The sequence below is a fragment of the Dreissena polymorpha genome, chromosome 1 (genome assembly GCF_020536995.1).
Source record: "Dreissena polymorpha isolate Duluth1 chromosome 1, UMN_Dpol_1.0, whole genome shotgun sequence".
Classification (NCBI taxonomy): Eukaryota; Metazoa; Mollusca; class Bivalvia; order Myida; family Dreissenidae; genus Dreissena; species Dreissena polymorpha.
Genome location: NC_068355.1, coordinates 16,033,060 through 16,057,353, shown reverse-complemented (window position 1 = coordinate 16,057,353; position 24,294 = coordinate 16,033,060). Strand labels below are relative to the sequence as shown.

The window sequence follows — 24,294 nt, the reverse complement described above, 5'->3', positions numbered from 1 at the left end:
AAGTTGTTTTTGAAGAGAAAACTCGTTGATTTACATCTCAAAATGTCGCTTTTTAACTGATGCCAATTAATATTACACAGTTTTCAACTTCACTTTTGTTTTATTTTGATAATTTGATCCAAAGTTTAATGTTAGCAAGTCTTTCTCCACTGAAATTGTAAACAAAGAGTCGACGCCATTGATAAAAGTCCTGCCAAAATTTGCATTCTGAGCAAATTGACAGTTATAAAAGGAAAGCCCCTTTCTGTCTAAAGTTATAACGCAAAAGGTTTCTTGCCGACAATATTAGCTTCCTTGTCTAGCAATCAACATGTCGTAAATGTTGTCTAGCAATCAACATGTAGTAAATGTTGTCTAGCAATCAACATGTAATAAATGTTGTCTAGCAATCAACATGTAGTAAATGTTGTCTAGCAATCTACATGTAGTAAATGTTGTCTAGCAATCAACATGTAGTAAATATTTCTAGCAGTCAACATGTAGTAAATGTTGTCTAGCAATCTACATGTAGTAAATGTTGTCTAGCAATCAACATGTAGTAAATGTTGTCTAGCAATCTACATGTAGTAAATGTTGTCTAGCAATCAACATGTAGTAAATGTTGTCTAGCAGTCAACATGTAGTAAACATTGTCTAGCAATCAACATGTAGTAAATGTCTAGCAATCAACATGTAGTTAATGTTGTCTAGCAATCAACATGTAGTTAATGTTGTCTAGCAATCAACATGCAGTAAATGTTGTCTAGCAATCAACATGAAGTTAATGTTGTCTAGCAATCAACATGTAGTTAATGTTGTCTAGCAATCAACATGTAGTTAATGTTGTCTAGCAATCAACATGTAGTAAATGTTGTCTAGCAATCAACATGTAGTTAATGTTGTCTAGCAATCAACATGTAGTTAATGTTGTCTAGCAATCAACATGTAGTAAATGTTGTCTAGCAATCAACATGTAGTTAATGTTGTCTAGCAATCAACATGTAGTTAATATTGTCTAGCAATCAACATGTAGTTAATGTTGTCTAGCAATCAACATGTAGTAAATGTGTCATTCACATCATCATACATGTAACAAAAATTAGGTTAGCAATATGAGTATGGACTGTTGACAGATTTTAGCTCCGCTCTGTGAAAACCAGACATAATGCATGTTAACTATAATCCCAGATAAGAATCTTCTTAAATAAAATACATAACAGACAGAAATTATTGTCCCTGATTAGCAAGTGGAATTCATTATGCTTCTCTGATACTTTATGCACAAGCATTCAGCTTGGTTTTCCTACAGGCCGACTCAATGAACTATATCAAATGTGAATTTGCATCACTCGTCTGAGAGTAAGGGTAATGAAAATCATAAAATTCCTGTACAGGTGAAGTTGTTTTTTAACCCTTTACCACTTAGGTACGTATTTAACCCTTTCCCACTTAGATACATATTAACTCTTTCCCACTTAGATAAGTATTTAATCCTTAACCACTTAGAAACGTATTTAACCCTTAACTACTTATATACGTATTTAATCTTTCCCACTTAGATACGTATTTAACCCTTGACCACTTAGATATGTATTTAACCCTTTACCACTTAGATACGTATTTAACCCTATCCCACTAAGATTAAAACCTTAACAGTCTGCGAGTTACTCGCAGGCTGTTCTGGTTTTATGCTGTTTGCACAAAGTCATTTTCACTTTGCTTCTGAGTGGGAAAGGGTTAATATGCTTATTTCCTTTGGAATACACATATCTTTTGATCAGCACAAGACTCTCTCAACATGAAGACCTCCTCAAAGACCAATACACTATTTGCAACTAATTACTATATTGCTGTACAAAATAGTTTGCAATAGTACTTTTATATCAAGTCATTGACTTTCATGCGTGCCTTTGACATTTGTTATATGCCAGAAAAGTGATTCATGTACAAATAACATATAAACTGGCTAGACTAGGAATATTAATTTGAAACACATTTCTAATCAATCCACGGTTACGCAATAAGAAACTTATGAACAGATTATTGGGTAGGACATTGAATAGACATTGTCTTAGTTTATTAATGAAACAGATGTCCTTGGGCATTATTACCCATACTTTATAATTTATTATTATGTATTAATCAGGAACATTGGAATAAATAAATTCTGAAAATTACTTATGTAAGCATGATCAACATCGTTATAATCATTGAACAATTGAAGGGGTACATTGTTTTATACCGCAACACTATATATAACATGGGCTGTTTGTTAAACATGCATGCCCCCCATATGGGCTATCAGGTGTAGTGGCAGCCATTGTGTGAATACGTTTTTTGGCACTGTGACCTTGACCTTTAACCTAGTGACCTGAAAATCAATAGGGGTCATCTGCGAGTCATGATCAATGTACCTATGAAGTTTCATGATCCTATGCGTAAGCTTTCTTGAGTTATCATCCGGAACCCATTTTACTGTGTCAAGTCACCGTGACCTTGACCTTTGACCTAGTGACCTAAAAGTCAATAGGGGTCATCTGCGAGTCATGATCAATGTACCTATGAAGTTTCATGATCCTAGGCGTAAGCGTTCTTGAGTTATCATCCGGAAACCATTTTTCTAAGTTGAGCCACTGCGACCTTGACCTTTGACCTAGTGACCTGAAAATCAATAGGGGTCATCTGCGAGTCATGATCAATGTACCTATGAAGTTTCATGATCCTAGGCATAAGCATTCTTGAGTTACAAATGTATCATCCAGAAACCATTTTACTATTTCGGGTCACCGTGACCTTGACCTTTGACCTAGTGACCTGAAAATCAAAAGGGGTCATCTGCGAGTCATGATCAATGTACCTATGAGGTTTCATGATCCTAGGCATAAGCGTTCTTGAGTTATCATCTGGAAACCATTTTACTATTTCGGGTCACCTTGACCTTTGACCTAGTGATTTGAAAATAAATAGGGGTCATCTGCGAGTCATGATCAATGTACCTATGAAGTTTCATGATCCTAGGCATAAGCGTTCTTGAGTTATCATCCGGAAATCATTTTACCATTTCGGGTCACCGTGACCTTGACCTTTGACCTAGTGACCTGAAAATCAATAGGGGTCATCTGCCAGTCATGATCAACGTACCTATGAAGTTTCATGATCCTAGGCCTAAGCATTCTTGAGTTATCGTCCAGGAACCATCTGGTGGACGGACGGACATACGGACGGACTGACCCACATGTGTAAAACAATATACCCCCTCTTCTTCGAAGGGGGGCATAATTATTAAGTTATATGGTTCACCATTTGTAGTGGTTACAATAACCAGGTTACAAAAACAAATCTTACTAGAAATGGCGCGGCAGAGGCCGACGCGTATCCCCACGCTGAATGTTTGACCTAGGTGTGCCCCAGGGTTGGTAATGGGGCCATGCATAGCTGAGATTGACCGTATTGTCATAAGAGAAGTTCATCATCAATTAGAAGTGAATTGGTGTAGAAATGAAGAAGTTATAGTAAAAGGCAATTTTGGGTGGGTGTGACATATGTGGGCAGGGCGCCCCAGGGTTGGTAATGGGGCCATGCATAGTTGAGATTGACCGTATTGTCATAAGAGAGGTTCAGTATCAATTTGAAGTGAATCGGTGTAGAAATGAAGAAATTATAGTAAAAGGCAATTTTGGGTGGGTGTGGTCTATGTGGGCGGGGCGCCCCAGGGTTGGTAATGGGGCCATGCATAGTTGAGATTGACTGTATTGTCATAAGAGAAGTTCAATATCAATTTGAAGTGAATCGGTGTAGAAATGAAGAAATTATAGTAAAGGCAATTTTGGGTGGGTGTGGTCTATGTGGGCGGGGCCCCCGGGTTGGTTATGGGGCCATGCATAGTTGAGATTGACCCTAATGTCATAAGAGAAGTTCAGTATCAATTTGAAGTGAATCCGTGTAGAAATGAAAAAATTATAGTAAATGGAATTTTTTGGTGGGTGTGGCCTATGTGGGCGGGCGCCCCAGGGTTGGGATTGGGGCCATGCATAGTTGAGATTGACCCTAATGTCATAACAAAAGTTCAGTATCAATTTGAAGTGAATCCGTGTAGAAATGAAAAAATTATAGTAAATGGAAATTTTTGGTGGGTGTGGCCTATGTGGGCGGGGCGCCCCAGGGTTGGGAATGGGGCCATGCATGGTTGAGATTGACCGTATTGTCATAGGTGAGGTCCAGTATCAATTTGAAGTGAATCGGTGTAGAAATAAAGAAGTAAATGTAAAATAACCTAAAAAAATGAGTGATAATTTCTGACGCGGCCCCACCCCAACCCCTATAACTTTTGACCCAGGGGTCAGATCAAAATTCCAAATAGTGCAGGGTCGCACATATGCTCATAGCTACCATGTGTGTAAATTTCAAGGTTCTAGTGCTTTTAGTGTAGGAGGAGATAGTGGCCAGGACGGACGGACAGACGGACGGACAGACGGACGGACAGACGGACGGACGGACGGCGGAGATCACCACAATATCCCCACCTTTTTTTCAAAAAGCGTGGGGATAATAACACATTACTCATATATTTGTATATGGTCAGCAAATGCCTGGAACCCAAACATCCTTTGAAAAAAGCAACATTTAAACATCCGACATTTATTGGCAAATAATCATATTGCGCAATTGTTAAATATAGATTTTACAGGTTGCCATGGCGTAATGGCTATTGTGTTCATCTAGACACCTGGAAGTTACAGGTATGATCCCTTCACTCAGAGGGTTCTAAATAAGATCCCTCCCATAGACATACCTACTGGTTCCACCCAGGAAACGGACTTGAGAGTGTTAAAAATAAGCATTAAGCTTTTGATGCCATCAAGCTTAAATAAACAAGGGCTGTTTGTAAAACATGCACGCCATATGGGCTCTCTGTTGTAGTGACAGCCATTGTGTGAATATGTTTTTTTTGTCACTGTGACCTTGACCTTTGACCTAGTGACCTGAAAATCAAAAGGGGTCATCTGCCAGTCATGATCAATGTACCTATGAAGTTTCATGATCCTAGCCATAAGCGTTCTTGAGTTATCATCCACAAACCATTTTACTATTTCGGGTCATAATGACCTTGACCTTTGACCTAGTGACCTGAAAATCAATAGGGGTCATCTGCGAGTCATGATCAATCTACCTATCAAGTTTCATGATCCTAGGAATAAGCGTTCTTCAGTTATCATTCGGAAACCATTTTAATATTTCCGGTCACAGTGAACTTGACCTTTGACCTAGTGACCTCAAAATCAATAGGGGTCATCTGCAAGTCATGATCAATGTACCTATGAAGTTTCATGATCGTAGCCATCAGCGTTCTTGAGTTATCATCCGGAAACCATTTTACTATTTCAGACACCCTGACCTTGACCTTTGATATAGTGACCTGAAAATCAATAGGGGTCAACTGCAAGTCATGATCAATCTACCTATCAAGTTTCATGATCTTAGGCATTAGCGTTCTTGAGTTATCATCCGGAAACCATTTTACTATTTCGGGTCACCGTGACCTTGACCTTTGACCTAGTGACCTGAAAATCAATAGGGGTCATCTGCCAGCCATTATCAATCTACCTACGAAGTTTCATGATCCTAGGCCTAAGCGTTCTTGAGTTATTATCCGGAAACCATTTTACTATTTCGGGTCACCGTGACCTTGTCCTTTGACCTAGTGACCTCAAAATCAATAGGGGTCATCTGCGAGTCATGATCAATGTACCTATGAAGTTTCATGATCCTAGGCCCAAGCGTTCTTGAGTTATCATCCGGAAACCACCTTGTGGACGGACGGACCGACAGACCGACCCAAAGACCGACCGACAGACCGAAAGACCAACATGTGCAAAGCAATATACCCCCTCTTCTTCGAAGGGGGGGCATAATAAGTTCATAACTATTAAAGATGACGAGTACTCTGTTTGATCTCACCATACAGAATACTTGTTTTTTTTATGCTAAACATGGTCAAATGGTTTCCAATGTAGAGACAGGTTTTACACACAAAATGCAGTGCCCTCATTTTGGTGGTTAGAGCTAGGCTATTTAAAATAGATGAAAGATGAATGACAAAGTGACAATCCAGACAAACTGTTTTCAGTGACACATGGACTTTTGAGGTCGGGAGACAAATGCTACACGCACATGTTGTATTATGATGAATTGCATTTGTGGCAAATCATTTGAAAATCATAAATATACGTCAAACTAATGGCTGTGACAAGTTTTTTCAAGCTGTTTTATTGCCACATATGACCTTGAATTTATTGCCACAATTGTGACCTTGAACCTCTTAGCGATTCTAAAAAGGTAAGGAGACGGGTCTTGTAAGCAAAATATCATTTAAATACACAAAAACTGGACCTAGCAGTCAACTGAGAACACCGGTCAACTGCAGACAACTGTCATTCTGGATTACCCCTGACAAAAATCACCATGTATTACACTTGAGAATAACAACCAACTGTCCATAACGGCCAACAGCCAGTACATTTTACCCCTAAATTCATTTTTGAACTGAGGACAACGGTCAAGAGTCAGCTGTTACGATGTGCAAAGTAAAAAACACAAATGGCTGTTGTCTCTTTCTTCTTAAGTTATAGGTCACTTTGGCCATTTCCCTTGAATGCAGCTGTTCTCAGTTTTGACTGTATAGTGATTCACTTAGATATGCACCTTGATGCATTTGTAGTCCCTTACAAAGTTAAATTTATTTAAAGACCTTTCTTACTAGATTCAAATTTTAAAGGCTTCATTTCCAACCCTAAGATACTGATTAGCAGCAAACTGCAAGTTTCTCGCAGGTTGTTCTGGTTTAATGCTGTTTGCACATAAACATTTTCACTTTGCTTCTGAGTGGGAAAGGGTTAAGCAACCGGCCTATTAGCATAAGCTGAAAATAGTAGTAACCCCACTTCAAACATTTTACAGGTTAATGACTTACATGTAAATATGTGCCCATGATTTCTATCACAAATATTGTTATTTATATGTATTAAAACTGGGAAACACAATACCATATCTATCATTATCACCGTTCTTATTAAAATACAATAAGAGCATTAACAGGCTATAATGTTCTGTGCAAAAATATTTTGATTAAGGATTTTAAAATTAAAATGTTTGCTTTTCAAGTCATGCCGTTCTCCTATATAACTCCTATGAATTATAGAAAAGAAAACCCTGTAAAAACATTCATGTATATCAAAGGTTAAAATTGAAATTACGATCCAACAACCTTGATGTGAAGTCATATATTCAAAATGAGAGAAATACAATCCATTAAAACAATGATTTTCTTGAATCATCTTCATGTACTTACAATTCCTTCTTGAGTAAATGTAATTAAAACGTTTTATTTTTTTTACAAAACACACTGCATTCTGAAACGATGATCTGCTCACGTGACCTGTTTTCAGTCCACCATGAAACCTAATACCATGTTGTTTTTTTTTTATTAACTAATTCATATACATTACTGGTCATGTACGTAATTCCGGCCTGTACGTAAAAAATCGGCCACCTGTGTAAAATCATTTTCATGATCTTAACGCACATTTTTTGTTTTTATTTAGAAAAATCAACATGAAAACCATCCCTACTCTCAATATTTTGGAAATGTAAGAACCATATCACTGTAAACTTTTGTGTTAAAATGTCACAAATATAGCAGGAAATATTTGGCTCGTGGGGAAAGTGATGTCTTCTTAGTTGCAACAATTATATTCATATAAGAAACATATATATTTGACAAAATTATTTTTATTTTATCTAATAAACTTTAAATAAAGTTTTACCGATTAATTGTACAAAAAAATATATTCAAAACATAAAAATCAGAACATAAATATAATTTTTTAATATATGAATTACCTCCCTTGATAAGAATATTACTAGATTACATGTTTAAAATTATATATAAGCGTTTACTAATAATCAACACTGAAGTAAACTTTTTAAACAAAATGTTTTCACTTTTTTAGCTTTGTTTGAAAAAATTGATTAAACCCATTAAAAACAATTATTTTTTTATGAATTAGCAGTTGCCCATTGTTTATATTTATTAAAATAGGTAGGGGGAGTAACTGGTATAATAATTTCGCATTTATTTTAAATTTCAAGTCAAAAATTTTAATAGTATAAACATTGATTAATACTCAGAAATTGAGGACATTTGTCTAAAGATATTGCTTTGTAATTTTATCTGCAGATCAAACTGAAAAGTGGCCGATTTTTTAGGTACATTTAACCTACGAAAATGGATAGTTTACATGTCATCATTTTCTGTTCATTAAGTAACATTCACTGATCTAATTCTATTTAAATGTTCATGCTAGGTGAGTTTTGAACCCAGGATTATATATGTGAAGTTTAGTTTCAAGCAGTTGCCTAACACTAAAGAGTTTTCTTAAATAGTCCCAAAAGTGGCCGGAATTACGTACATGACCAGTAGCATTGCAGCTTTCATTACATTGTACCTTCAAGTCAAAAGACTTGAACAGCATTTTCTACATTTAACCAGTGCATGAACTGTCTGGAAAATTGCACCTAATATAAGTAAGCTTAAACACCCTGAAAAATGCTTATCAAATGCTTAAAAAATATTCAGAAATTGAAATCAAAATTTTGAAATCCTAGTCAAGAAGGTACATGTAGGGGTACATGTAGGGGTTGTTGGCTTGAAGTTATGCAATTTACAAAATGGGATAAGGGCAGGACCAAACAAATGTCATAATTGTTTATTCTCCTAAAAATGCATTTAGTATTTTACATGATTTACTTAAAAAGTGTGTGTGTCAAATAATTTACATGTATAACTACTATATACCCTTATAATATGAATTTTGATATTAGTAACAATGTATTAACATGGAAGTTCAAAATTCAGTTTGCCAATTAGCACTCTATAAGATGCTTTGTTGGAAGGTATGGGTAATTTAACCAAATGTCAAAGAGCTAATTGGAGCCACGGAATCTTCCAAATGGGACACAAATATGAATAAACAATCATATCTACAGGGTTTTGTGGCTACATCATGTGTCTCACAGGCCATTAAAAAGGGAAAATGGTGAGAATTATGGCTTCCATACCAACACCTTATGTATCTCTCTCGAGACAGTTAATAAATAAGCAATTCACCATGACACAGATGAATTGGACAACAAAGTACTTATAATTGATATACAATATATGGATCAATACATGCATTGCAAATGAACATGATGAACAGTCACATTGTAGTGTGTACAATCTAGAGTTTGTAAAGTTAAAATGAATACCCTAACACTTTGCTTGTTGTGACATGCAGAAAGTTGTAATAATAGTGATAATTCACATGTTGATGTTGAAATTCAAAGCTGAAAAAGGGGCATAACTAAAGCAATTTTTAATCTTAGATAATAACAATCTAAATCCACTTTGTATCCTACAGCAAAATTGCAGGAAGTTCTTAATTTTAATAGTTGAATGCTGAAACGTGCAAAAGTAGTGCATTGTTTGTTACCTCAATTTACTTTTTAGTACAATTTTGTGTCTAAAGACACACAGACATCCACGATGAAGGCAATAACCACCTACTGTGTTTGTTTCAATAGCTTATTATTGCATTATTATCTACAAGTCAACAAACAAGAGCACCGCACAACGGGTGCCATGCTCGGCTGTGAAAGCTTGCCATAATTATTTTTTTTTAGAGGTCACAGTGACCTTGACCTTTGACCTAGTGACCCAAAATGGATGTGGCATGTAGAACTCATCAAGGTGCATCTACATATGAAGTTTGAAAGTTGTAGGTGGAAGCACTTTGATTTTAGAGGCAATGTTAAGGTTTTAGCACGACGCCAGCGGACGGCGAGCAGGCTATGACAATAGCTCGGGTTTTCTCCGAACACAGCCTCGCTATTAAAATTAGTTTTGTATAACCAAAATCAACTTGCCAGTTTTTTATCAGTACTACAAAAAAGTACTAGTAGTTATCAGACATATTTTTCCTACCGTAGTCAAAGCATGGCTTTAAAGGGATCTTTTCACGCTTTGGTAAATTGACAAAATTGAAAAAAGTTGTTTCAGATTCGCACATTTTCGTTTTAGTTATGATATTTGTGAGGAAACAGTAATACTGAACATTTACCATGGTCTAATATAGCCATCATATGCATCTTTTGACGATTTTAAAACCTAAAAATTATAAAGCGTTGCAACGCGAAACGATTGAATAATTTGGAGAGTTCTGTTTTTGTCGTTAAATTTTGTGAAACTACGAAGATTGCCTTTATAAGGTATAAAATACGTCAAGAATGTGTACTCGGCGGAATAGCTCAGTAGGCTAGAGCGCTTTTACTTCAGGACTCTGGCAGGACTCCAGGGGTCACTGGTTCGAAACCTGCTCCGGGCAATGTTCTTTTCCTTTTTTAAATTTTATTCTTGATTTTTTACTGGAGCTTTTACGATCCAATGTTTACATTTATCAATATAAAGCATTTAATGAATAAGTTAAAAAATGCCAAAATCTGTGAAAAGGCCCCTTTAACCCTTTGCATGCTGGGAAATTTGTCTTCTGCTAAAATGTTGTCTGCTGAATTTCTAAAATTAGCAGTTTCCTTGATTTTTTTTCAAAGAATACTATCAGAATAGCGAACAGTTTGGATCCTGATGAGACGCCACGTTCTGTGGCGTCTCATCTGGATCCAAACTGTTTGCAGAGACCTTCAAAATTCGTTTCCAGCACTGAAAGAGTTAAGAAAACTAAATTTTTGAAACAGTAATGTTATTTTGTTTCCGTCAGCACACCAACTTAGAAGCCCTGCTGTATAATCTTTTCTAGAACAGTTCAACAATCATAAGTTCAGCAGTTATAGTGTAATACATGGCCAGGTGATAATGCTATGTTTAAGAAGCAATAATAACTTACTCAGAGCACTGCAGATATGTTCTTTATTAGATCTTGTTCCTCATACAAACTTAATTTTAAAAAGGTCAAGCCTTTCAAAAAATATGTTACTGGGTATGTGTAATTGAGTACCAATCACATGTAATTTATAAAGAGGCCCATTATTCTTAATTTTAGAATTTTATGATGCCAATTGTACCAATTTAGGTAATTGCTAATTTTTACAGGATATTTCTAATCAGGCAAAACAAGTTGCTGACTGTATACATTAAATGTAAATGGGCATGATAATTGAGTTCAGTTGTATAAAGCAAATGCAGACAGCTATCAAAGCCATCAATTGATTTGATGCCAATATCAATATCTATACAAATAACTAAGCTTCAAACAATTTAATCTACAAGCAGATATTGAACACAGGAATTTCCAACATCACAAAAAACAGCAATCTGATCTTAAATGTGTGAACTTTATATGAACTATATATTCCATAAGTGTTTTAAAACTCAGCATTATGTGAAGTTGGAATAAGACATTAATTTTGGAATAAATTACGTTTTTTCAAAAGTGCATAATATACAGTTTTATATCTTGTATTTATTTAGTTTAACAAATTAAAAATGAAAACAGATACTTGCATATATAAGAGCATCATTTAAATTAATTTTACTGCAAAACTGGATTGTATATTGATTTTTAGTTTTTAATCCTCATAAAATGAAACTGTGCCCATGCGGCGCATGGACACAGTTTAAAAATACAGTAAAAATTATGAAAATACAATCACTGTTAATGAAAAAGTCATGGAAAATTGCTTATTAAGCTTGTAGTATAGATAAAATTTACAAAAATAAATTCAGATCATAAAATGAATAGTTTTGTTTGAGAAAATCACCAAAATGATGTCCATTCCCAGTTTGATGTCTTATTCCAAATTACTTAATCAGTGGTTTCAATGTATTCTATCTTGTTATTTCTTTGGGATAAATCATACATATTCATGTGTATGGCATAACAAAACAATATACTAAAAGCTGCTACCAGAATAATTATAAACCTGATGTTGCTAAAACTAGTGATAAAAATGTAATTAAAGGCCTCAAATAATGAATAGTAACCTGCCTTTCTCCTATCAATTTGAGCCCAGCTCTAGGAAACAGGTTTTTATGCATGAGGGGTAATGTTTAGTCCCAGATTAGCCCGTGCAGTCCCAACAAGGGGTAATGTTTAGTCCCAGATTAGCCCATGCAGTTCCAACAAGGGGTAATGTTTAGTCCCAGATTAGCCTGTGCAGTCCCAACAAGGGGTAATGTTTAGTCCCAGGTTAGCCCGTGCAGTCCCAACAAGGGGTAATGTTTAGTCCCAGATTAGCCCATGCAGTCCCAACAAGGGGTAATGTTTAGTCCCAGATTAGCCTGTGCAGTCCCAACAAGGGGTAATGTTTAGTCCCAGATTAGCCCGTGCAGTCCCAACAAGCTAATCAGAGACAACACTGTCCAAGGAAACTGGATTTTTGCAAGGAAGAGACTTCCATTAAATGAAACATTCCATGAGAGTGGAAAGTGCTGTCCCTGATAAGCCAGAATAATTTCTACCTGGTCAAGAGGTACAAGAATACAACATGCCCCAGGACCTGCCAATGATCTCTGTTCATGAATATATTATTATATAAACAGTTATATATATGCAGTATATAAACATATATACAGCGATTTTTTTTCCAATAGGGAAAAGTACCATTACCAGCCCAATTGGGAAAATTTTGCATCGTGAAGGTTTCTTATAGGGAAATTTGGGGGTTAATGAATTTGATATTTTGCTTCTAAATACTTTAAAATTGATAACTAAGTAAATGTTGTCAATATTATATTTACTTAGGTTAAAGCTGTATAGCTGCACAAGGAAACTAAATAATGTTGCATTTTATTAAATATATTTTTTTTTAAACCTTCAATTAGAATTTTTTTTGACAGCAATTGGGAAATGTGTAGTTTTTTCCTAATTGGGAAAGTGCCGTTTTCAGGTACTTTATAAAGCAAGAAAAAAATTACTGATGTTTATATATAATATATACAGTCAAACCTTTATATAGCATCCAGTCATGGGACATGGTTGAAGTGGCTACTGTAGACTGGTGGCTACTATAGTCAGGTGGTCACTTTTAAGATGGTTGTTAAGCTGAGAGCATCATTCTCATTCAAAGAAACAGATAAAAAAAAGCTTAAATGTCTTCTTTGTGCACAAACATAATTTTGATTCAAACAACCCCAAGCTTAACACACATTATCTTGAATAAGTAAAATGTTCTATTCAGGTAACATAGATGTTTCAAACCAAATGGAATCCAGTGTTTTTTTCACCATTTTGGGAATAAATTACTTACTAAGATTGAACTTATAGAGCTGAATGGGATGGGATAGAGATGAACTCAAGAACTTATGTTGAAATGTAATAAATCCCCACAAACAAACCTTCACTTGAGCATTTTTAGGGTCCAATTAGGAAAAAGCATTCTTTTTTTATTTTGAGATGGGGCCCAATATCGGCCCCAAATTTATACAAAAACAACAACACTGAAATGATTCTCACTTAAAAAAAATACTTAAACAGTTTCAAACACTACACTCTTGTTCCTTTAAAGTGAGATACTTGCAAAAAGCTGATCAACCATCATGTTATAAGCGAAAATTATTTAAAATGTTCAATATTCTTTGATTTCTTCATTTTGTTATTATTCTAGTAAAACAAACCTTCTCAAAAGTCTATAATTTGTTTCCTAAACACAATTATTATATAAAAGGCAGTTATCAGATTATTTATAACCCTACATAACAGACTATGACATCAAAGGTGAAAGGTCGCCGTGGTGTAATGGATATGGTGTCCGCCTAGCGACATGGAGGTCACGGTTTCGATCCCCACCGTGGGAGCGTTCTGTAGATCTCCCCCAAAGACACCAAGTACTGGTTCTAGGCCCAGGAAACGGACTCGAGAGCGTCTATATAAGCCCTAGGCTTTCGATGCAATTGAGCTAAAATAAATAGGTTTAAACTAAAGGTGAAAGACAACAACCCATATCAATGACAGTGTCTTTTTTTTGCCCATCACAAATTGACTGCCTTGTGGCAGATTAACCCTTTACTACTTATGAACACGCTTTGATGTATACAGGGCCCTCGTTTTGCCATTTTTTGGGCCGAAATTCGGCCCCATTCCCCCCTTAAAATAGTATTCTTTTTTCCCCTATTTCAGCTAAAAATTCCTTTCCAAATTTTTTTTTTTTTTTTTTTTTAAATTTTATACCTATGTATAATGTTGCCAGCTGGTATCGTGCTATTAGCCTTTGATTAAATGTATATTTATGTAAATTACATTAAAATATAGCAATTTTAAGTGTTGAATGGTAAGTGAAAAGATCTTCTAAAATTCCCCTTTTCGCCCAAAACGACGCGAAATTCTCCCCTTTAAAGACCCCGGCCCCAATCCTCATAAGTGTAGCAAGGGCCCTGGCATATGACACATTGCGAGTTACTCGCAGGCTGTTCTGGTTTTATGCTGTTTGCACATAGACATTGTCACTTTGCTTCTGAGTGGGAAAGGGTTAATAGCCAAACATTTTTAAATAATAAATGTGTGAGGTAGGCATATAATTATTATGCGTCTTTATCCTTTGAGCTACCTTAGCAATTTGAAGTCTGTTCAGGTTTAATGCTGTTTGCTGCACATCAGTATCTAAGGGTTGGACATGAAGCCTGTAAAACTAAAATCTAGAAAGAAAGGTCTTTAATCAAATTCAACTTTCCAAGGGACTCAAATACCTCAAAGTACGATCTAAGTGGGAAAGTGTTAATGCTTGTGTGCTTTGTTTGAAACACTGAAACATAAGCATGAGTACGAAATCTGGACTTGATGTGGACAGAACATAACAGTAAGTTGACAACAGAGTTCTTACCTTGCTCCTGATACCCTCCACAGTCTGTGAAGTGTGACCTGTTGACGGAGGCTGTCCATGGTTGGTAAGAAGCCTCTCTTCTCTACCCATAGCTTGTTGGAAATCTTGCAGAGTGTATGTAACATTACCCTTCTTTAGTTTGTTTATTTGTGTGGAAAATGTCTACTGGATGGGCCCTGCTACTGGCACATAATTATTCTTGTAGATTTGTGGAACAGTACATGGGTACATCATCATTACAGAAAGCTCCACAAATTAATCATTATGCAAAGCACAATGCTTCTCTAATATGCACAATTAACATTATTCAGCTGGCTTAAAGACATCTGCATGGAATTATACGGGTTTTGGGCCAGTTATTATTCTTGGCATTACTAATATTATCGGCAGCTGGCAAACCAATGGAGTTGGCACACTGGAGTTTTCAATTGTAGATTTGTATCCCTCCCCTGGCTTCAACATTAAAATAGCCGTATTTACCTTTGGGTATTAACCTTTGAGTGATCTTAACCATTCAAGTTTTCTTTGAATCATTCATAGTGTTGTACAGTTTTCCTGAATGTATTACTGATAAGTTCGAGAGTTACCTCCTTATTCAACTTATTTGCCTTCACCGCCATAAATTCAAAGCAGGACAACAATCCAGTTTGAGGTAGTAACACAGCATTCCTTGACCATAATATGTGAGAAAATACAAATTTTCTTTATCATCTACATTAAAACTATATTCATTTCCTACCTTTTTCACACCTTGATGTTTTACTTTCAATCATGTTCCTTTTGTAGTTTCAAACATTATATAGGAGTAAAGATCTTGTAAAACTGTTTATTTATGGTTTCAACTCTTCATAAAATATGCAATATAGCATTGTGTGGTAATACACTTGTACAGGTCGTTGTAGAGGTCATTGAAATTAATGTGGGTCAAAGCTTCAGTGGAAAGACAACTATTGGAAAAAATTTGCAGATATTGTGTAACTGTACATCCAATACATCAGAACTATATACATTGTTTATCACAGCAGATCAACCAGTATTGGATCAAAACACTTATACACTTCATACATGGCGCTAACTCATCACACGATTGGTTAAGTAAACTAATAAACGTGATTGAAAAGAAGATAATACATAATTTGTATATGCCCATTTTCACTGGTTTAAACATAGCAACTTTGTTGCTAAGCAACTCTTGTGCAAACTTGACGTCTGATCACAATTGCTTTTCATTAATTTTCTTTCCAGAATCTCTCAGTATTTTTATCGGATTATTCCGTAACAATTGCTTTGCATTCCTCATAAAAAGATAGTGTCAGAGCTTTTATAGGGAAGGACTTAAACTTTATTCTATCAATTACTCAGTATCTGGCTTTTTGATAAATAATTGAAACAAATGATTGAATTAAGTGGTGATCATTATACATCAGTTTCAATACTCAAGTTGTTCAAACTTGATGGATTGTTGTTTTTGCTAGTATGATTCTCATTGGTTTTGTCCATGATGTTATAGCAGCTACCTCCTTCCCCCATTTCTAGCACATCAGAAGCGCTGTCTGACAACAGTGAGTCCTTCTTTTGAGGATATTCCGGACATGATTGCACATGCTGATAGGACTGTCGGTCATCATACTCCGTTTCTCTGTGGTAAAAATAATTGAAGTTGGAAACAATAACAGGCACAGGCAAAGCGATTGTCAACACACCAGCAATGGCACAAAGTGACCCTACCAACTTTCCCCACACCCCTATTGGACGCATATCACCATATCCTACTGTTGTCATGGTCACTACTGCCCACCAAAATGCATCTGGTATACTTTTGAAATGTGAGGCTTCCGCATCAGCTTCGGCGAAGTAAACTGCACTTGAAAACAGAATAACTCCGATGAATAAGAAAAATATGAGCAAGCCTAGTTCACGCATACTGGCTTTCAGTGTTTGGCCAAGAATTTGTAGTCCTTTTGAATGTCTAGAAAGTTTGAAAATCCTAAATACTCGGACCAGTCTAATAACCCTCAGAATTGCTAGAGACATAGCCTGGTTGTTGCTTCGACTTTCATCCGCAATGACAGTCCCGAGGGTAATAAAATATGGAATGATCGCAACAATATCAATAACATTCATAATGTTTTTGAAGAAACCAAGCTTTTCTGGGCATGATGCATACCTTACCAATAGTTCTGATGTAAACCAAATAATGCAGCAGGTTTCTATGATAAAGAATGGCTCGTTAAATTTCGGTATGTCATCTTCTTCAATAGACCCAGTGCCATTTGCTGTTTCATTCACAACTCTGTAATGCTTGAATTGTGGCAATGTTTCCAAGCAAAATATCACAATGGAGAGTAAAATAATAAGCACTGAGAAAATGGCAATAATACGGGCCGCAGTTGAGCTTTCTGGGTATTCAAACAGAAGCCAGACCCTTCTTTGAAATTCATTTTGTGGAAGGGGCTTTTCTTCCTCCTTGATAAATCCCTCATCCTCTCTGTATTTCTCTATGGCTGCTTGGCCTAACTCATAAAACTTAATCTCCTCAGCAAACACATCCAATGGAACATTTACTGGTCTTCGCAACCGCCCACCACTTTGATAATAGTACAAAATGGCATCGAAACAAGGCCTGTTTCTGTCAAAAAAATACTCGTTGCGAAGCGGATCATAATATCGATTTCTCTTAGCTGGGCATCCTAGAACCGTCTCTGGAAACTGGTTAAGTGTCTTTAGTTGTGTCTCAAACCGAAGGCCACTCACGTTTATCACAACTCGTTCACAGGCTTCATAGTCCCCAGTTTGCTGCCCCATTCCATCATTCGGATGTATATGGTCATCCTCAGTAATTTTGGGAAAGGACCTGGAATGTGGAATATTAGAACGATGTGAGCGCTGGTTTAATGGAATATAATTTGAGTTGAGACCGCCATTACCCTGCTGACCTTCGCAGCTCACCATAGCAGCCTCCATGTTTCAATCAGGCAGCTGACTTAAACTTAGCAAACAGCTGCCATTGTCAATTACCTATAACGACCATTACACCAGAGAGTCTAGTATAGATCTCATATAAAATCCGCATAATGTAAGTACATCCAAAGTTATTAACGCAAAACAAAAGCTCCTCATTCCATTGCGCAAAAAAGTCACCGAACGTTACGCTACATGCAAGCCAAACAGGTAACACTTATCACTGATTGACATCACACTGCACAAATGTTGTCTATTACTGAACCTTAATACACGCTAAATTTATGCTGCTGCTGCTGGGTCGAACTGGTGACGTCATAGACCGAGAAACCACGCTGTACTTTCATCTATATTGGTATACGAATACAGATTATTTTGCCTATATGTATGACTGCGTTCAATTGTTTCCGTATATTGGAAAACACTGTCTTATCCATTCTTATAGCCACACAGTTTGCGTACATCTAGGCAGAATTTCCCAATGATTCGCTTAGTTAGTTTATTCATACAATAAACCATCTTAACTCGATGGAATATGAAACGAGGAATAGATCCAACAGCAGAAGATTACAACGATATACAACATTAAATTGTCAAACTATTCAACCGAACTTCATGCAATTACCTGCGCATGATGTTAATAAATTGCATAAGCGCCTATTTTTTATAAATAATTTCTTATGTAACTTCATTTTGACAATTGAAAGCGCGAAATTGCGTCAAAGCAATCATCCAATCAACGGTGTTTATCTTATTTTAAAAGTATTTTAGAATAACTTTTTTCCCAACAAGCCATGCGCTAACATTGAAATTGAGCCGACTGTCTACGCCTGTTCTTATTCCTGTAATAATTATGTCGTCTGCAATTTTGTTATGATTTTAAACGCGTGTTCCAATTGTATAAGCCAATATTGGTCATTAAGTATCTTCACTGCGGATTAATCCTTTACCTCGATAAACCCGTATTGCTCTACATTTACACACGCTAACAGCATAGAGCGTGTAAGCCAAAGCTACAAGTACAATCACTCTAGACCCAACTACATTCTCCTCGCGTGGAGGTAGCTAGCGTGTAAATAATCGATCCGCATGTACACAAAGCAAAACTGGAAAACGTCGATATAACACACGAAATAGAAAACTCTTTACAGTGCTCGTCTGTGTTTTAGTAACATCATGACGGCGTTTCTGCCTCCGAATTTACTAGCATTATTTGCTGCTCGGGATCCGATTCCATATTTACCTCCAACGGATAAACTCGGCCATGAGAAGAAGAGACTCGGATATGGCGGGGGTGGCAATATTTTTAAAGGAATTCGAGGTTGGTATTGCTTTTGTACTATACAGTATTATCACGTGTTAAGACGTATTCGTAACGAACATAGAAAATAAATAGATACTACTTACAGCTGTTCCAATATGGCTGAAACTATTGTTGCCATTTTTTGTCACTAATATTACACCACACATAATCTCCATGTCACATGTGAAATATGTTTTCACAACCTGTCAAAAGGTTATCATTGTCACTTTCACGATTTATGCTTGTATTTTATATGTGTACAATATTTTGTATGTCCCAATTTAAATATTCCAAATGATAACATGCTGTATTAAAGTTTAAAAGTGTCGAACTAGGTGTTTTTATGTTCATACAACTTATTACAACTGTTAGGAGTATACAGTGAGCGTGTTTTCCAGTAAGAGCTGTGATCTCCATAAATTATTCACACACATCTTGTTATGTTAGCATAATGTGAAAAGAAGCCAATAGAATAACCAATCTAAACGAACAGTTCCTTTTTTCTGCCAACAGTTCGCATGTTTCCAATTACCATCCCAGAAAAGAAGTATACTGCATTTATGCGTCCACAATGTTGAGCACACTTTACAACCACATTTTGATTCCGAAAGGCTTAAGAGCTGGTTATAATATCTGGTTCTTCTTAAAAATCAATGGCTGGATCAATGTGTGTTGGAGGCCTAGGAGGATTAGACCAGCTAGCAGCTCTCAAGTATAAAATATTCCTTGTGAATTGAGCAGTCTTCAAGCATCATGTAAAATATTAATAAGATGATACTTTTGTGACAGTGGAGCCTGAGCACTTACTAAAAAGTGGCATGTTTAAGACACGCCAAATAAAAAATGAAACTAATAGCAGTGATTTTTTTCGCTTTAATAAAATTTTACAGCCTGTGCCTATTTGATCTGAGAAAAAGTTTTATCAACAATTAAATAGTGAAAAATTAAACATTATTTATATGATTATAAATAGCAGTATACCAATTGTTTATAAGTGCATTTTTAACAGCTTTCTAAAATGTATATGATAAAGTGCTAGGGAATTAATTTGCTTTAACTTAAGTCTTGAGTTAATTGGAAAAGTTTGGCAAATTTTGGGGGGAAATTTCGTTCAGATTTTTATGAAAGAATGTTACTTTTTGCTAGTATTGGGAAAAGGCCTTTTTTACTTTTTGCAATTGGGAAAAAGTCTGTAAGTGGCTGTTATCTTATATCTAAGTATAGATTGACTTATCGTAATATTCCTTGAGTTTAGTTTTTGAAAATATTATTTTTAATTATTTTTTTTTATTGCTTTGTTCCATAATTTGTATTATTTTTAATTTGCCTTGAATATCAAAGTCATACTTAAAGAAATTATTAATTTATGAATTCACCCTTTCAGTCACACATTTTCAATAATTTATTCAACAATTTTTAATACCTGTAATTTTGAGCAAAAACCCCACTGTACAAGGCAGGGGTGTGAAAATCTTTATAATGTGCACTTGTCCAGGGACTAGCTGACTGCAACATTCTATCCCTATTTGACACTTCATCATTGTATTCCGATTATAAGGCAAACCAAAAACTTAATCCTGTTTGGTCTGTCTTTTTGTTCTTTTGATGTACATTCCAAGATCATAATCACAAATGCTTATGTAGTTTTCCAAACAATAACCCATCCCGCTTAAACAATTACACGTCATTGGCCAATGTTGAATTTCAATTAAATTATCAATAATCATTTGTATACAATATATATGTGCAATATTTACTTAGTATTACAGATATTGCAAAACTGAAAAAAAAATTGGGATAAAAATGCTGATTCCAAATCTTTTATGATATAGTTTTGCAATGTTGATAAAGTTTTCCATATAAAACTTATAAGCTAAACATAAGAGATTGCAATTTGGTCTGAACTACAAAGTTTGTATATAGCAGTTTAGAAGCCCATGGCATGCTATACATGCAGCACAATTTTCACATGTTTTGATTAGGCATAAGATGTTAGTAATTTTTTTTTATTACATCTTTAGATTTTGCTGTGATGGTTGGGTCTAATTGATCGAAATAATAAAGAAAACAATTCTTGAATTTCCACCAAAGAGACCCTTTTTAATTGTTCCCAAGCTTTTATGGATCTGGAATCAGTTTCTTACATCGTTTATGTTCATATGATTTCGGTGGCATTGCACTGTCATAAGGCACTATAATCTGTGGGAGTGAACATCGTCAATTTAGAGCTGAATGCTTATGGAGGAGAGGCAACAAGTGCAGCAATAACAGCGCAATTCCAAAAGATTGGGGAGGCAAAGACGTTTCCAAAAGAGTTTACTCAGACTCTGGTCATCCCTCAACCGAAAAGGGTAAATCCAAGTTGTGTGAAAATTACCACACCATTAGCCATCCCAACTAAGTCATGCTCTGCATCATTATCAAGACCTCAACTGACTGAAAAATAAGGCAGAGAAACCGTGGGCAGTAGAGCAGGCTGGATTCAAATTGGACAGAGCACAATTAATGGAACAAATCTTCAAATGCATAATCATTATTGACAAACACCTGCAGCAGCAATGTGAGCTTTTCCACAATATCATTGACTTAAATGAAATATTGTAATGCATGTGGCATAATGGCCTATGGCAGGCTGTGTTGCATGATGACCTATACAAGGCTGTTTGGCACGATGGCCTATGGCAGGCTGTGTGGAATGATGGCCTATCATGGTAGACTGTGTTGGATGATGACCTATGGCAGGCTGAGTTGCATGATGGCCCATGGCAGGCTGTGTTGGATGATGACCCATGGCAGGCTGTGTGGGATGATGGCCTATGGCATGCTGTGTTGGATGATGACCTGTGGCAGACTGTGTTGGATGATGGCCTATGTCTGGCTGTGTTGCAATATGGCCTATGGCAGGCTGTGTGGCACGATGGCCTATGGCAGGCTGTATGGAATGATGGCCTATGGCAGACTGTGTGGGATGGTTGCATGGTGGCCTATGGCAGGCTGTGTGGCATAATGCCTATGACAGGCTGTGTGGGATGATGGCCTAAAATGGCAGGCTGTGTTGCATGATGGCCTATGGCAAGCTGTGTGGGATGATGGCATATGGCAGGCTGTGTTCAGGTTTTTTTTTCCACTTTTTGGGAAGATAGCCCATGGCTTTGGAATTGGGAATTTTATCTGTATTTTCATGAAATTGGGAAAATAAATTCATTAGCCTTTTTTTCCACACGAAAAGTCCACTGATTAGGGAAATACTAAATTTGATTTAACTCTTCCTAATCATTCAAATTAAAAGAAAAAAAATCACATAATACTTTGTTAGATGTAATTGAATTAAAATTGAGATAAAATACACATAAGACTTCTTTCAAAAAAAAAAAAAAAAAAAAAAAAAATTTTTTTTTAATTGGGAATTTTTTGCCACATTTTGGGAAAAAAGTATACTTTTTGGGATTGGGCACATAGCCGAATATCGGCTATAAAATCGGGCCAAAAAAACCCTGGTGTTGCATGATGGCCTATGGCAGGCTGTGTTGCATGATGGCCTATGGCAGGCTGTGTGGGATGATGACCTATGGCAGGCTGTGTGGGATGATGACCTATGGCAGGCTGTGTGGCATGATGGTCTATGGCAGGCTGTGTGGCATGATGGCCTATGGCAGGCTGTGTTGCATGATGGCCTATGGCAGGCTGTTGCATGACTGCCTATGGCAGGCTGTGTTGCATGATGGCCTATGGCAGGCTGTGTTGCATGATGACCTATGGCAGGCTGATGGCTTATGGCAGGCTGTGTGGCATGATGACCTATGGCAGGCTGTGTGGAATGATGGCTTATGGAAGGCTGTGTTGCATGATGGCCTATGGCAGGCTGTGTTGCATGATGGCCTATGGCAGTCTGTGTTGCATGATGGCCTATGGCTGGCTGTGTTGCATGATGGCTTATGGCAGACTGATGGCCTATGGCAAGTAAGTGGCATGATTACCTATGGCAGGCTGTGTGGCATGATGGCCTATGGCAGGCTGTGTGGCATGATGACCTATGGCAGGCTGTGTGGGATGATGGTCTATGGCAGGCTGTGTTTTCATGATGGCCTATGGCAGGCTGTGTGGGATGATTGCCTATGGCAGGCTGTGTTGAATGATGACCTATGAAGGCTGTGTGGAATGATGGCCTATGGCAGGCTGAGTTGCATGATGACATATGGCAGACTGTGTTGCATGATGACCTATGGCAGGCTGTGTTACATGATGGCCTATGGCAGGCTGTGTGGGATGATGGCCTTTGGCAGGCTGTGTGGGATGATGGCCTATGGCAGACTGTGTGGGATGATGGCCTATGGCAGGCTGTGTGGGATGATGGCCTATGGCAGGCTGTGTTGAATGATGGCCTATGAAGGCTGTGTGGAATGATGGCCTATGGCAGGCTGAGTTGCATGATGACCTATGGCAGGCTGTGTTACATGATGGCCTATGGCAGGCTGTGTGGGATGATGGCCTTTGGCAGGCTGTGTGGGATGATGGCCTATGGCAGGCTGTGTGGGATGATGGCCTATGGCAGGCTGTGTTACATGAATGACGATGGCCTATGGCAGGCTGTGTGTGATGATGGCCTATGACAGGCTGTGTGGCATGATGGCCTATGGGATTGAACATTGACGAAAAGCTGGAGCATGTTATCAATGAACTTCAAAATTTTCACTTATTTTTTTATGCTGGACTGATTGTCCTGTAATTTAGATTTATAATCAAACCTCAGACACGTCGGCTTTGCCAGAGGTGGTGCATCTTTTTTTCATTGCTTAACATGGGTTGACCTATTGCATAAACTGAATTGTTGCTGCAATACAAATTTAGCATCTCCTTGGATTTAACAATGATCTGTTGTGGGTTGAGTATTCCACTACCATGCAGTCATGATCTCAACTTGTTCATGCAATGCAATATTATTAACATGGAGTGGAGCACAGATAACTAAATCGAAAAAAAAAACGCAAACTAGAAATAGGACATTAAAATGAACTACGGACACAACCAGGGGTGTGGTTGAGGTGAAGTCTGAGGGGAGGTAAACTTCACATTTAACATATTATGCAAAGTAACCAGTATTAATTGTGATCAAATGTGTGCTCCGATCCCTGTGAAGGATGACGGCAATCTTCAGTTTGAGCTCTATAATTTGAAATTCGAAA

The 24,294-nt window shown here is 36.9% G+C and overlaps 3 protein-coding genes across 5 annotated transcripts in view; 2 read left to right on the top strand and 1 right to left on the bottom strand.

The window, feature by feature from the left end:
* The window catches only part of LOC127872198 (uncharacterized), a 229,571-nt gene that overhangs the window by 102,847 nt on the left and 102,430 nt on the right, over positions 1-24,294 (top strand). The gene's annotated exons all lie outside the window — the stretch shown is intronic.
* The window catches only part of LOC127872271 (potassium voltage-gated channel subfamily A member 2-like), a 31,708-nt gene continuing 23,216 nt past the window's right edge, over positions 15,803-24,294 (bottom strand). The window contains exons 3-4 of one of the 2 annotated variants that reach the window (XM_052415609.1): positions 17,015-17,701; positions 15,803-16,486 (exon numbers count right to left, since the gene is read on the bottom strand). In XM_052415609.1, the coding sequence (XP_052271569.1) occupies positions 16,264-16,486; positions 17,015-17,701 (910 nt within the window). In that variant the 3' untranslated portion in view covers positions 15,803-16,263. Of the gene's footprint in view, positions 17,702-24,294 lie in introns of both variants that reach the window. The other variant, XM_052415603.1, reaches the window with a different exon arrangement.
* Positions 18,785-24,294, top strand: part of LOC127872353 (U1 small nuclear ribonucleoprotein 70 kDa-like) — a 121,172-nt gene continuing 115,662 nt past the window's right edge. Inside the window, 2 exon segments of the mRNA XM_052415687.1 lie at positions 18,785-19,098; positions 19,100-19,129. Of these exon segments, the coding sequence (XP_052271647.1) occupies positions 18,985-19,098; positions 19,100-19,129 (144 nt within the window). The 5' untranslated portion in view covers positions 18,785-18,984.